At 39.7% G+C, this 14,452-nt stretch overlaps 1 protein-coding gene across 1 annotated transcript; it reads right to left on the reverse strand.

Annotated features, from left to right (window-relative positions):
- Positions 1–27: 27 nt before the first annotated feature.
- ddhd2 (DDHD domain containing 2) lies at positions 28–13,132 on the reverse strand. The gene is made up of 18 exons (XM_083912003.1): positions 13,060–13,132; positions 12,136–12,340; positions 9,690–9,882; positions 8,216–8,412; positions 7,980–8,069; positions 7,717–7,837; positions 7,543–7,632; positions 7,313–7,454; positions 6,983–7,191; positions 6,831–6,892; positions 6,597–6,716; positions 6,304–6,399; positions 5,822–5,992; positions 5,063–5,218; positions 4,693–4,795; positions 4,431–4,592; positions 2,240–2,411; positions 28–2,102 (listed from the first exon to the last, which is right to left on the reverse strand). Exons 2-18 carry the CDS (start codon positions 12,253–12,255, stop codon positions 2,021–2,023), a joined length of 2,286 nt encoding a protein of 761 aa, XP_083768129.1. The 5' UTR covers positions 12,256–12,340; positions 13,060–13,132; the 3' UTR covers positions 28–2,020.
- Between the last annotated feature and the right edge of the window lie 1,320 nt (positions 13,133–14,452).

The raw sequence follows: 14,452 nt of genomic DNA on the forward strand, positions 1-14,452 counted from the left end.
GTTTTATTATGGCACACGTTACCATATTAATAGGGTATGTACTCACAAAGGTTTGTTTTTGGTATTTATCAACATTTTAGTATCAAGTGCCAAAGCAGGAGTTACGATAAGGAAGAGGAGTGAGGGACCATTAAGTTCTGTTTTACTATTTAGACTTTAAAAATGACAGAAACGGTGGAAACAGAAGCTAAAAGAAATGACAACATGATAACTCCGTGTTCAGTGCATTTCTAAAGGAGGAAACAACCCCATTAGGTTCATTATTGTGTGGATGTGTCCTGACAGTGCATAACATGAGTCATTTGTAAAGTGTCATCATCAAATCATTCAAACAATCAACACAGAGTTTCTTAACTTTGTAGTCTGGACCTTGTGTTACAATTATAAAACTGATATATTGATAATTGTTGCATAAATGTTTTATATAAAATAAACTGATATGCATTGAAACATAATTTCTACATAATATATGTATCATGCTCTCGAAATAAAATGCATATAATTTCAATGTGACAGCTTTCTTATTGCTCGGTTCATGAGAATTATGAACATTTTGGGACACAAGAATCGAGTCAGGACGATAAAATGTCGAGAAACCCTGCTCCAACATAACAAAGAAGTGCATGCAATACAGAAAATGATTTTACAAAACACTGATACAAAGAAAAAGATGAGAGAAACATGTACCATTTGGCCCTTTGATTATACAAAAGTTAAACTGCTGATGTGAGATGTCCCTCTGTATTGGAATCAAACATATTTTAGGTCAAATATATACTGCTGAATAAGAGAAAGATGCATTTTGGGTCAAAAGTGGTAAAGGAGGAATGGCACAGAGAAACTGTAACTGGCCTTTCTGTATGGTTTATAAAATACATACTGTAATCATATCGACAAACAGCACACACTCTGGAAAGACAAACATCTTGTCCTTTCAAGCACCTGCATCTCCCTACTTCGTTTCTGGCTTCATTTCTTTTTATATTAGGTGATCAAACTGAAATACATGTTGCGAGTGGAATAAAAATATTATTCGGTGTCAATGGTAGAGTCAAAACAGCACTACATCTGTGAAGTGAAAAAGAAGCGACATCAACATTATTGTTGTATTGCACACATTTAGGAGTAGCAGCCTTAATGTTGACAGAAAGAAATTCTAGCTGCCAGGAGAAAAAATATCAACCTTCATTTTCCTTCAGAACCTAAACATTTTATAGTTAACCAAATATAACCACTGGACCTGCTTATTTTTAAAGGTACAGTCTAATGTTAGGCTAAGGGAGAGCGTCCTTGGTCAAGACAGCTTGAGGGCAGAGATGCTCGTTTGAAGACACTTATTATAATTATAACTCTACATTTCTGATTGTTTGCGGATGTACATAGGGCTGGGCAATATATATCAAATTTAATAGATTATAATCTATTTTAATTATATTCTCTCAGGTTTTTAAATACATTTTGTTGTCAAATACAGCTTGGAGTGAATTCTAGTTTGTAATCCAATGTGATAAACATTATACTTGGTAGTACTTAGGTATGTAACGTGATGTGTTTTTCCATTTTTAATATCTTCTGATGATAATTGTTTTTTTCAATACTATTAGCTGTACACATGATATGTCAATATAGTGAAAGTGCAAAGTAAAGCAAAAAAGAATAACTCTAAAAAGATTTTTTTTCAAAAGTGCGACCAGGAACATGACAGGGATGTTTTGAGTGGATTTGAAACAACTATCAGACACCAAACCCACTCCGGCAGCGGCCGTTTAGACAGCGCCATAAAGCCACCCCTACCTCAAAGAAAGGTTTTACTGTCATATCTGAACTGAGATCACCTGACTGCAGCCAAACAGTCCCTATTGTCAAGGGAGGAGAGGGCGGGGCAGTCAGGTAACACCCAGACGGTAAGGCATTCTGGAAGAAGATTGTGCGGCCTCCGGCTCTGACAGCTGTCCTTCATTTATCTTGCTTTCCGGCTTACTGTCACGTTGAAAAGCAAGATTACGTTCATAAAACTTTATTACTGTTGTGGCTGATCAAAGGCCACACCTAGCTTGTCATAGATCTCCTTCAGCAGCAGGAGAGCAGTATCCTCAGATTCCCTAACAGACAGAAAGGGGAAAATAAAATGTATTTTTTAAGTAGAAATCTGAATTAGGGAAGTATTATGGGTAACAACAAAGAGATAATACAAAAGAGCATGTTTACTCCACCCATTCCACAGGTATGCATGACTCACCAGTAACATAGATGAGACTGGATGGCAAACAGGTACTCATTGAAGCTCTCGATGGGTTTTTCCTGAAGTACATAGTCAATCCTTCTTCCTCCATTCAGCATCCCTACTTTAATATCAGGCTGCTCCGGCTGCTCTGCTGACACTGAGGACTCTGCCTCCTCACACAATCCTCCTGCAGGGACAGCATTTACAAAAATATACTGACAGGTAAACAGACCTGTTTAAATTCAAATTCAAAAAACTTTATTTGTCCCCGGGGGGCAATTCAGGGCACACAGAGCAGCAAATAACAACAGTGCAACTATACAAAAACATTTTAACCTAACAACAAGAATAAAGTGTAAAAGAAGAATAAGTGTCAGGATGTTAGTGTGTTAGTACAGGTAATATAAGTGTCAGACTTTTGGCAAAACATGAACAGATTAGATCATGGACAGTAAAAAAGAGAGTGGCTGCTGTCTGCAGGTGGAAATAATCATCATCTTGCGTAGAGATGAGTCTGTCACTAAATGTCGTCCGAATATACTTTGATGGGATAACGACACCAAAATCAGGCATAGCTTGTGCTTGTGTTGATTAGCACTCCGTAAAGCTTTTATAGGTAAGGACTTGTTTACTATAGATGTGATAGGTGTTTTAAGCTTACAGAGAATTGGTTATATTAGAGTGTCATTTATAGACTTTTTTTGATGAGCACGGAATAGACGTCTACTCTTTTAATTGATTATATAAGTGTAAACGTTCTGCCTTTCATGATGTGTTTATGCATGTTGAGCAAATGTCAGTAAGGCGGGTCCATTTTTGTGATGAGTCACTGGTGTGTTACAAATGTGTTGTTGTTTTAAGAGCAATCTCACAAAGGCCTTTGTACTCCTGATGAACTCTAAACAGCATACATTTTTAATTACTATTTATGAAATCTGCATTTACTTGCTTGTAACTCTGACATTAAAAGAAGAAAACTGTCTCTCACATTAAATTGTACTACTTCCGAAAGAGTCTCATGATGGGGATCTTGCACCACTACACTTGATAGAACAAGTTGTAAGATTGTTGTTGTTGTATGGGTTGTAAAAGGAAAGATGAGTCCTCTTTACCATACAGTATATAGTATGGAAAATAAGGCAAAAAACGTATTTAATTGTACAGTTTGTTTCAATTGTAGCTGTAATCCCTGTGACCCATTAAATGAACTGACGGACTAAATACTTGAGGAACTGTATAAAAGGGCAGGACATGTTACCGCATGTAGCTACTGAAGGGCCTACGGTGATGTCATACATCGTTAATCATTTATTGAATGACATCACCTGCTGGTTGAATGACTTTTCTTAACAAAAACAACTGTAATCACTACTTCTCAACTGGTCCTATTTGTTGGCGCCATGGACTGGTTAGTCTAATGGCTTGTGATGTTGATGATCATTGAAGCAGACGATAAATTCAACCAATCAGAACTGACAGCAGTAAAGGGAGGAGAGGACCTGACAGTTACTTAAACACTAAGTTAAAGATTAGATGGATAGCAATTGTTACGCAGTGAGGAATTGGGGAAGGAGGAGTAGAGGAGTAGTAAGGGCCTGCCACAATATTGACTTACATTACATAACATTTGCTCTTTGGGAAGGAGCTGAGGTGCAGTAACCCACAGTACTATCATTTCTTTTTTAAATATGAATTATGCAGGTATTGTAGCGTAGGTTTAACTAAACTTGATTTTGTTTTGTCTCTTTTGTGCATGTTTGTTTTCCAGATTCAAACCAGGGAATTTAAATAGAATGAACATGTTTATATAGACTTGTACATTTTACAGAGAAACCAGACTTGTTTTTCTCATATAATCTGGCTATGTGACTATCCTGGCTTACCTTGGAAGTAATGCTTATGAAGGGCCCTGGGCCACTTCAGTATTTTAGTCCAAAAATCATCACTTTTCTCTTCCCTCTTAGCTGAAGCAGCAACTGCCGCTGAGGCTGAGGTTCGAGGTTCGAGGTAAAGTGGTAAAGGGTGAGGAGCAACCACCAGATAGAACAGAAGAGGGGAGAGAGGAGGGGACATGCAAAGAAGGGTGAGAGGAGTATGAGGAGACTGGGTTAAACACACTCTTGTGTGCAAGCACACACACACACAAACACACAAACAAACAAACAAACGCAACATCCACAAAGGATAATAAAAGTGCTTTTTCTACCATGTGTCTCTTGGAGGTCTCTCTCTAGTGTAGTGCCTCCTTCATCCACCGGGGGCAGTGCAGCAACTGGTAGTCTGGCAAAGGACTGCCACGCCGTCCGCAATGATCCCAAAACATTATTCTTCAAATCCATGCTCATGCGAGTCAAGCTGTCCTTAAGTTCTACAAAGAGAAACAGAGATTATCATCAGGCCTTCTCGATAAAAGCCCACGCCAAGATATTGTTCCACAAGGACGAGGAGAAGGAAACAGACCGCCATACCCAGGTGCATTCTCTTGCGGCCTTTATGGTGAGGGATCAACATGGGCTCTAGATCCATCTCTGTTACAATCATGGGCTCTAACCGATAGGCCACAGGGTCATACTACACAACAATAGAGGGGAAAAGATGAATGTAACTTCATGGGTTGTTTTCTCTTAAAGCATGTGCATGTTAATTAATACCAAAAGTAAATTCATCTTAATAATCTTAGTATAAATACACAGGTATAATAGGTAAAACTTCTACTAGTATTCCTGTTATTATGTTGATTCAGTGCTGTAGTTGTGGCAGATAAAAGCAGGAGTTATCCCTTTTCGGGGCTGAGCACAGGATGTGTGCCTGAATGGGCGGATGCAGTAAATTACTCACCGGGTGGTAGATGTTGTAAAAGCTCTTGCAGGTTGGGAAGGTGTAGTTGGGATCGATGTGTTTGAGCCCACGAACGGTCAGGAACATTCCAATAGGAGAGCCAAAAGCAAAAAATGTTTGAGGGTTGAAAGCCAGCTGTGGGTAATCAATGGATACCTGTAGAGAGAGGGTGAGGTCGGAAACATGTTTGCTATAAAATTTGATTTAAAAAGAAATATATATTTAAATGCAACACTTTTTGTTCTGAGAAGACACGGCTATTCAGACAGATGGAAACACTTCTCTGGTGCACAATGGTGTTTACATTCAACATTTAAACTACATTTCATGACATCAGGCCAGGGAGTATGATAGCAGGTAAAGGGGAGACCAGTAAGCTGACCATTCATGCAGAACTGAATGAAGACAGACACAGAGGGTTGTATTGGTTTGTACGACTCAATGGGACAAAGATGGTAGCCTCAGTCATGGCACAATGCTCATAAAATAGCCGCTATAATTCAAGTGGCCTTGGGTTTTCCCTGTCCAGACCAGACCGTATGTGAAAAGAACCCCCAAACACAGTGAGATAGAGAGCTGAGGACAAAGCTGGAGAGCATGGGGACACCATGTGAGACACACCTGTCCCTTGGCTATGCCTCCATTGGTCTGTCCAGGCAAGCAGGGGAAGGAGAGAAGCAGGAAGGTGATGCATCAAAGCTTTAATCTACTTGTACTCCCAAGCACAACTTTTTTAGTGTCTGTGTCCATGTGCTGTACCTGTCCGATACCGACGTCAAAGTATTCATAGTCTACAGCACTGGTGACCGACTGCGCCCTGTGGAACTGGCAATGCTGCAATCCTGACGACTGGACACCATCTTCATCGCTGGTCCCTTGAGGTGGAACTTGCAACCCTGGTGGCAGACGTACTGCCCCTGTCTTACAATCCTATTTAGATTGACAAAATACAAAAAGTTATTTAAACTTACAGTCATTTGGAAAGAGAGCCCCCAAGCAGAAGAGGAACTGGCTATTATTTAAATTAGCCTGCTTCTCATATCAATGTTTCTGCAGTAAACCAGTTCCCTGAGATACTTTTATAAAAAACATGCCACATCAGCCAGCATTATTCCATCGATCCACATCAACTAAATTTCTTCCAGATGAAGTCCAGACCAAATAATCACATTAACATAAAGGTGTTGTATAGTTATTTGTTCCAAAAAAATAAATCCCAGTATGGTTTCAGGGTGTCTGACCTGTGAAAGCCATTTCCTCCTGACGTAGTTCAGGATCTTCTTCCGTGGTCCGAGAGGAATTCCTAAATCTTTGAGATCGCTGTCTTGGCAAAGAGCCTAAAAGAAGAGATCCATACGTTTTAAACTATGTATTACACTTTCATATGTATGTGTCTTCGTAATACAAAGTTGTTTACCTGTGTGTGTGTGTGTGTGTGTGTGTGTGTGTGTGTGTGTGTGTGTGTGTGTGTGTGTGTGTGTGTGTGTGTGTGTGTGTGTGTGTGTGTGTGTGTGTGTGTGTATGTGTGTATTACCAGTGATTCAAGGTCTAGGTTTTCTGCCTGTAGTGTATCCAAGTATTGCTCTAGGCCCAGTCTGGTCAGAGTCTGCTGCAGTGTGTCACAGTTCAGATGAAAGGGCTCACCAGAGGGTGCCTAAAGGACAGGGAGGAAGAGGAAGAAGTGGATTTTTTTAATACACATGTAGTGAAACATGCACTCTTTTTGTCGGTATACGGATGTTAGCTTTTGCTACGAATGTCATCATACCCCGTCTCTGGCTTCTGATCCGGTCCTCTGATTGGTTAGCAAGTCAAACAGGATCAGCGAACCTGAGGAATGAGTGATGAAGGGGAAAAAAGTTGAGATTTACCATTTGGATGACTAGCGTTAGTGTGTTTGTGTGTTTATACATGTCTTACCCAGGCTATGGCCCACTACTGAAACTGTTCCCTTGAACTCTGAGTGTCTCTGTTTAAAGAGGGTGTGGAGCTTGTTGATCTCTGAAGCCACTGTGTCCACTATGGTCTGGCAGTAGGTGGGGCTGTTATAGAAAAACAGGTCCAGCAGAGTGTCGTTGGTAAAATGTCTCAGTCTGCTGATGCTGGGTAAAGTGATCCTCTGGATGTCCCTGGGAGGGGAGACAGAGTTACACAATTTTCTGTCAAGTCTTAGAGACATACGTTATGTACTGTAGTACTGTGCAAAAGAGGGATCTTGTTTAGTCCACTCTTTATCATTTCCATACTTACTCGTCCACACCGGTGGCATCCCCATGAAGAGCATTGTGCCAGTTGACTGGGAGGAACTCCACTCTTCCTACCTGGCCACCCTGCTGAGCACGCTTATAATGAGAGCCCAGGAGCGACAGGGAAGCACTTCTGAAGTCATTTACTAGAGACAGACAAGAAAACAAGGAGTTATGCATAAACATAAATACATGCATATGCATAGTACACACATACAAACTACACACACTTACCGCACTGTATGATGGACCTGAAGCGCAAGTCACATGCAGGGCCGATGCCATGGACCATAAAGACAAGATGGTCCACCTTCTCTGGTTCACCTGGGAACACGCAGAAATAAGTGTAAACTGTAGGAAATGCTTTATTAGAAGAGCTTATAGTATATTTCTTACACACAAACATACCATCAGGTATTTCCACCGAGATGTTGTTCACTCCCCTCTTTACTGTTCGAGGCCGGGACTGTTCCGAAGGGGAGGACACCCAATCGTCCTGCAATCCTATTGGCTGATACTGCATTATCAGCTGAAAGAAGCGCATGGAAATGAAGGTGCTATTAGCAAGAAACAATGTCCCTAATTTAATATATAATCAGAAAGGCCATGGCGTGGCTCTGTCGTGTATCTGATTATAGTGCACATAGTGATATTTTAAAAGCAGGCATTACCTTGGGATTGTGTAAGATGACAGTCTCTCCGTTGGGAAACTCCAGTTTCCTCTTCCATTCGTCCAAGGTCACTGATATCATATAGGCCTCCTGGAAAATCCGATGATTGGAGGGGAAGGAATAAAAAACCAACAGATGTGAAAAGAGTAAATGAGGAACAGGCAATGGTGGGAAGAGAATAAAGTCAGTATGAATGAGCAGTGTGAAGGTGAGGGTTCAGCCTCGGGTCAGACTACCTCCAATCTCTTGCTGAAGTCCTCGGGGTAAGGCATGAACCTGGTGTCTTTATCTCCTTTATAGAACCAAGTACAGCGGCAGACTTCAGTGGGGCCTTGCTCCCAGTACACAGCATAGCGTTTCCTCTCCTTGACATGTACGTCATACCGCTCTCCATCCACAGCTATCACCACCTCATCATCCTCCTTGTCTCCTACTGCACACGCACTCACACACAAGCAGATACAAAGTGAGACAATATGAGACAATCTTCAAAAAGTACATTTAAAAAGGAGCTTTAATGGACATTAATGTAGCAACAAACAAATATTTTCCATGTGAAGATACAGTAGAGTAATGGCTACCTGAGCGGAGAATGATGTCACGCTCCTCTGTGTGTGATTTAATCAGGGTTTCTCTGTTTGTTTTGATAGCTAGTTCGTGTGTCGGTATCAGTTTGCGACGGCTGTGAAAAACATCAGCATTTGAAAAACTGGTGAATCTATGAGAGCCGTTTGGAGGCAACCTCAGCCCACTTGTTTTCAATATTTTTTAGTGTTATTTAGTTCTTTGAGAACATGCAAGTGTGCTATTGTTGTGCTTTAGTTTAGTAGATTTGTTCTGTGATGTTCCACTTATTTGTGTCAAATGGAGAATTGAAGAAATACCGTGAATTTGAATACCCAAGGCTCCAGTGATCCTGGAAGTAGGTTGGCGTATGTGCAAGAGTTATGTAATTGGCAGGGAAGATCCTTTACAAGTCTGTTGAATCAGACTTTACCCTCAAGACTGTATTGTTAGTTTGTATTTATCTTTGTTCAGTGGCTTGAAGAAGCAGCAGCAGCAGCAGCAGCAGCAGCAGCAGCTGCAGCCTCACCAGGAAGATAAGTGCATTCTCCTGGAATAACATGGACATACCTTTAACAGGAATGTGAAAAATAAACTGCCATCCTGTCTGGAAATAATTATAATGTCAAAAGGAAGAACAAGAACTTTGCTTGTTTAGGGGGACCTTATATAAAATGTATAGAAAGTCATATTTGCGAACAATTTTGAATTTATTCACTGCTGTTTTTTGTTGTTTTATACTTTTCCTTTGGTAGTAATGTATGTGATTATTAATGGACAGTAGATATTTCATATTTTAAAGGAATAGTCACACACACAACCTCATGTAAAACCACAACATCTCGCTTTTAAATTTTAAGAGAACTCTAAGAATTCAAATATGAATATCAAAGACGTCAACACTAAATTAATAACAAAGGTACTGTATATCAACCATAATGAGGCTCATAATGTTAAGCATGTCCTATCAGGAGAGTAAAGTGTCCTACTGGGCACCAGGCCAGTGTTGGCAACTGCATTGGTTTGACATTTACTCTTCTCACAGCTGTTTATAGAAACTATTTCACATACCTAATTACACATACCTTTATACATAATGTACATGCATTGAATATACTGTAGGCTGCATGTGAAGTACATGCTTACGAGTGTTGCAGGCATTCTCCAGTTTGTCAGAGTCTTCTTTGCTGAAAGGAAGCCATGAGGTGTTGTCATCGGCCCGTCGACAGAAGAACCAGTGAGGCTGCACTTCTCGATAAGGAGCTGGGACCGACTCCATGTCAAGCATCTCAAAGGAGGACGTGGAAGACGGCGAGGCCTCATCCACAGCAGGCGACGACTGGAGAAAAAGAACACTTAATCAATATTTCTTCTTCATGACAGCAATATTTCTCAGTTACTAAGTAAAAAGCAAATGCCTGCTATAAGCACTATATAGACCTGTGTATACACCTGTTCACCGTTCAAATCTGAGGCCTCCAGAATAAATATAGAGCCTGAGCTAAGTCTGTGTGCCTCCAATAAGCTCCTATCGGGGAACCTGAGACCATGAGACAAAGCAAAGGACATTCGGACAGGAAAGGATGAGGCCTCCTCTTGACCACACGCACAAAGCCCTGTTTTATTCTTTCCTCCTCTACAAGCTGCCTCTTGTCTATTCTTCTTTCCACAACTGACACAGCTACAGCTAGCATACACAACCTTTTTTCCAGTGAATATCTTGCATTCACAAACAATGCTACCAGTAACACATTTGGCACACCACTGCTAATGTTTCAAGTGTTGAAAGAGGGAGCCTGCCACTGCTTGACACATCAACAAACACCAACATCACACACAGCTGCCAGATCAACAATCCAATTAGCAATGTAATGTGTATGATGCAGGTTTGAAAGAAGAATAAGAATAAATTGTGAATGGAAAAAACTTCCTTAGAATTAAATGTTGTTGGTCTTCTTGCAGGCAATACCTTCCTTTGTGCTCATGTCATGCACCACAAAAACAGTCAAAGTTCCTTTAGAAACGAACTTGCAGGAGAGTGTTTTATAATACTGCATCAAGGTACATACATTTTCCAGCTTATCGTTGACAGGCAAACACTGACACTAGCCCTGGGCCCTATGCTGGTTTTATTGTCCCCGCCGGACTACATGCTGTGTACAAAACTTTAAGTGTGCATACCTTAAAGAGGTACAGTATGTGACGTCCAACTATAGCCCCTCCACAAGCCTACTGTTTCTTATCTGTCCTACTATCATATCATTCAGTAGGGAGGAAAATAATGCAGAAGTTGTATCTTTTTTTGAACACTTTTATATATACTTTTCCAATTATCATATAAAACAATCATATTCTCTATTTTACAAATAACCATTTAAAAACAATGCCAACAAGATAAAGACAAAGACAGACCAAACCCAAAAACCACAGATAACAGACAGACAAAAGATAAAATAAATAAAAATTAAATTTAAAAAAAAGGAAGGTGCACCTAACATTCCTTATTACGGGGCCGACAGGTATAAACACTCAGAGCTTCAGTTCCAGACCAGGTAAATTGTTCACATTAGTTATCAGAAGGTCCCTGGTTTTGGAGAATCTGTTGATTGAACCGTTGAGGGTACATCTGATTTTTTCCAGTTTAACATTCTGCATAACGTCCTTAATCCAGTGGTGGTGTGATGGAGGAGTAGCAGCCTTACATTTAAATAAAATAAAATTAGTCTAGCTAATAAGAGGGAAAAGGCAATGACCCTCTGTAAATGAACAGGAGGAACAGATCCTGTTGTATCAGAAAACCAACCAAAAACTGCAGAAGTTATTTCTGCCTGAGATCACATTTGATAAGCAGCTATTGGTTTTTATACAGCCTTTGTTGAAGGCACATTACAATGCACCAGAGGTTTGGAGGAGTGAATTCTATTTCTAACACTACTATTAAATACTGGCATGACCATGAATCAGTATAATTTCTCATGGTTTGTTGCATTGTTTCTTCAATCAATTTTTCAGTGTCAGCTTAAAACTCTTAGGGTTTCCCTGAACACAGATCAGCCTTGTACATGACTGAAAAATAAACTCTACTGGAGATAACGCATTCAGAGTGTACTTTATTCCACTACTGTGAACCAAGCGGCCTTCTGTGCCCCTGCAGCTGATCAATGAGGAAGAATGATTAGCTTGAAAATAATCTTTAATGTAGATATCCTGATGACAGAGATCTGTGAGATGATAACTTTGAGAGGTCATTCTGGTTCTTTCTTGTGTGCAACACAATAGATTTCAAAATGAAACAATCAACTTCAATGACTCACTGTCAATTTCTCCAAAAGAGCGGCTTTCACTGTAACCAAAACATTAACAATTCTTGTTATAATTACTTATCTTGTTGTGATGGAAAAATGCTATACCCCTCTGTGCAAAGTATGCACAAGGTCTATGTGTCTGTTTTAAAGTCTTTTTTAAAAGTCATCGATGTGTTTTTGCCTTTACCTTAACCTAAACCGTAACCCCAAAGACGGATCTACATAAAACAGACTTTGACAAACAACGCTGTTACACCCATACACAAAAATCACACGTGCACCCTTACCTGAGCCTCAGCTGTGTTCTCTGTTGTCAAGGTCTCAGTGGGGTTTTCAAACTGATGTTGAGTGTTGACATTTGGGGCAGCCTGAGATAGACCCCCCTCTTCACCAGGACTCTGTGACATTAGTCCAAGACCTGTACCCCAACCCTCAGCTCTGACCTGAGGGAGGGTGGGGGGCCACCCAGCCACAGGACCTACAACAACCCAGCTGTACACAGAATGGAGGAAAATTAACCATCACAACTTTTACATAACATGTTATGGCCTGCCAAGCATGCAAGGGAATGACTAGTGATACCTTCTAACCCTAACCCTAACTGAGCGGTTTAACTAGTATCTAACATCTCCGAATATATTGGCACCGGCAGCTTTCTCGTGCACTGCTGGTCAGAAAGATAAGTTGAGATAGAACTTTATTAATACTTCAGGAAATTCTTTTTCCAAAATTGCAGTAACAACAAAATAAGATAACAAAAGATCACCAAAAAGGGTGTATGTATGCATGATGTTAAGGAGATATATTGCAAATGATAATGAACATAATATAGCCCATGGTACTGACTTGAATACAATAACGTTTAACGCAATAGGACATAAATAAATAGTCAGGTTCATTTGACAGTAAGTCAAGTTATATATATATGAATGATTTTGATGTACATAAGTTAGGACTCTTGGCATTATCGTGAATAAATCTATCTCATTTCATGCTAGTGGACATTTCTCGTGCTATTGCTGAAACGTTTACGCTGTTCTAAAGAAGACAACAAACACATCATAGAGGCCAAAGGGTTGTTGACGTCGGTGGAGGTTGATGCTAGCTGAGTAACGATGGCTGGTGTTAAGTTGTCCGTCACCGTGTTGGTGTTTTGGGACGTTGTATAGCACATTAGCAGTAGTAACAGACAGTCGTTGACTCAAACTCACCGACAGCTTCACACACAGTTAGTGCACAGGGTTTGTATCCGCTGTTAGCTCGCTCAGGCTAGCTCGGCTCCTGTCAAACGTTGCCTAGTTACAGTGTCGTCGGAAATATGAAAGTTATGACATTGACGACCACACGAACGGACAAATAAAGGGTTAAAGCAACGATTTTGATAACATTTTCTGCATGTTTCTATGTTTTCTGGGATGCCAGAGTTTTTAATGTGACGATTAGACTAGCGAAATACGTGAGAACAACGTCCAATGCGTTTTGAAAGAATATTGTATGTATGTGTATGTAAATTAATAGAAATCTAAAAAAAAAAATCTGCGGGACAATATTCCGCTGTAACCAATTTGAATAATGACTCTGTTCAACTCTAAATCAATCAGTCTCAGAAAAAAAACATCACTTATACAGTGCAAAAGAACCGAAACTTTCTGCATAACAATTACATTTACGAGGAGCAAGTGAAGGCGACATGGAACAACAGCATCACAAGGCCACCGCCCCCAAATATAAACCTGACGTCACGAATTTGTAATGAGCTGGGTTTTATGACTATTCTATTCCCAATGGTTTGAAAGAGCTAATAAAGGCTGTAGTAATCTACACAAGGTTATTAACCATCAACAGACACTTTACTTAGATGGAATCCAATTTATAAGTTACAAATGTACAAATTAACATATTAGAAGATGCTTTTATAGCAAAAGGAAAATAACCCCTCATGGAAAGACTTATTGGAACTTCCTCTTCAGTGATATAAACTGGAGCAGAGATTGGCTTGTCCCATTTACATTTTTCATCTCCAACAAAATTAGAGAATTAGATCTCAAGCTATTACATAACATCGATCCTATTAATGCATACATATCCACATTTTCTGACATTGATCACAGCTGTTCCTTCTGTAAAAAAGATAGAGGAAGTATCATTCATTTACTTTATAAGTGTCCATTTTGTATAACCTTTGGAAAAATTTGGAACAATTTCTTTTGGCTAAAACTACAGTTGGGTATCACTATGATGTCAAAATTATTATGTTTGCCTCCTTCTCTCACAATAATACATTTAACGTAATTAATCTCTTCATATTACTCTGTAAATACCATATACACAAAGTCAACATGTCCAAGGCAACCCCTTCATTCCCATTATTTTTATTTGAATTAAAAATATATTTTGAGTCTCTGTCATATGTTGAATCCAACGAAAAATGTTTATAAGCTATTGAATTTCATTTAAATTACATTCAGTGAACTTGTCTGCCATTATGACTTGCCCTAATGTTTGTCCTTATATCATTTCGATGTGTGCCTTTGTCATGTCTTGGATTGTCTGTCGCTTTGTTTTTTTCTTCCTTTTTCAATTGTTCATACTGTTTCATGATAA

The sequence above is a fragment of the Echiichthys vipera genome (assembly GCF_963691815.1).
Source record: "Echiichthys vipera genome assembly, chromosome: 4".
NCBI classification, from domain to species: Eukaryota; Metazoa; Chordata; class Actinopteri; order Perciformes; family Trachinidae; genus Echiichthys; species Echiichthys vipera.

What these genes read in the sequence shown, in the direction of transcription:
- ddhd2 (XM_083912003.1), bottom strand. Translation starts at nt 12,255, where the DNA reads ATGTCACAGAGTCCTGGTGAAGAGGGGGGTCTATCTCAGGCTGCCCCA. An exon ending in GATCAGAAGCCAGAGACGGG is followed by an intron (nt 6,717 to 6,830) that starts GTATGATGACAT and finishes CCTGTCCTTTAG; the next exon opens with GCACCCTCTGGTGAGCCCTT. An exon ending in CAGTCTCATCTATGTTACTG is followed by an intron (nt 2,103 to 2,239) that starts GTGAGTCATGCA and finishes TCTGTCTGTTAG; the next exon opens with GGAATCTGAGGATACTGCTC.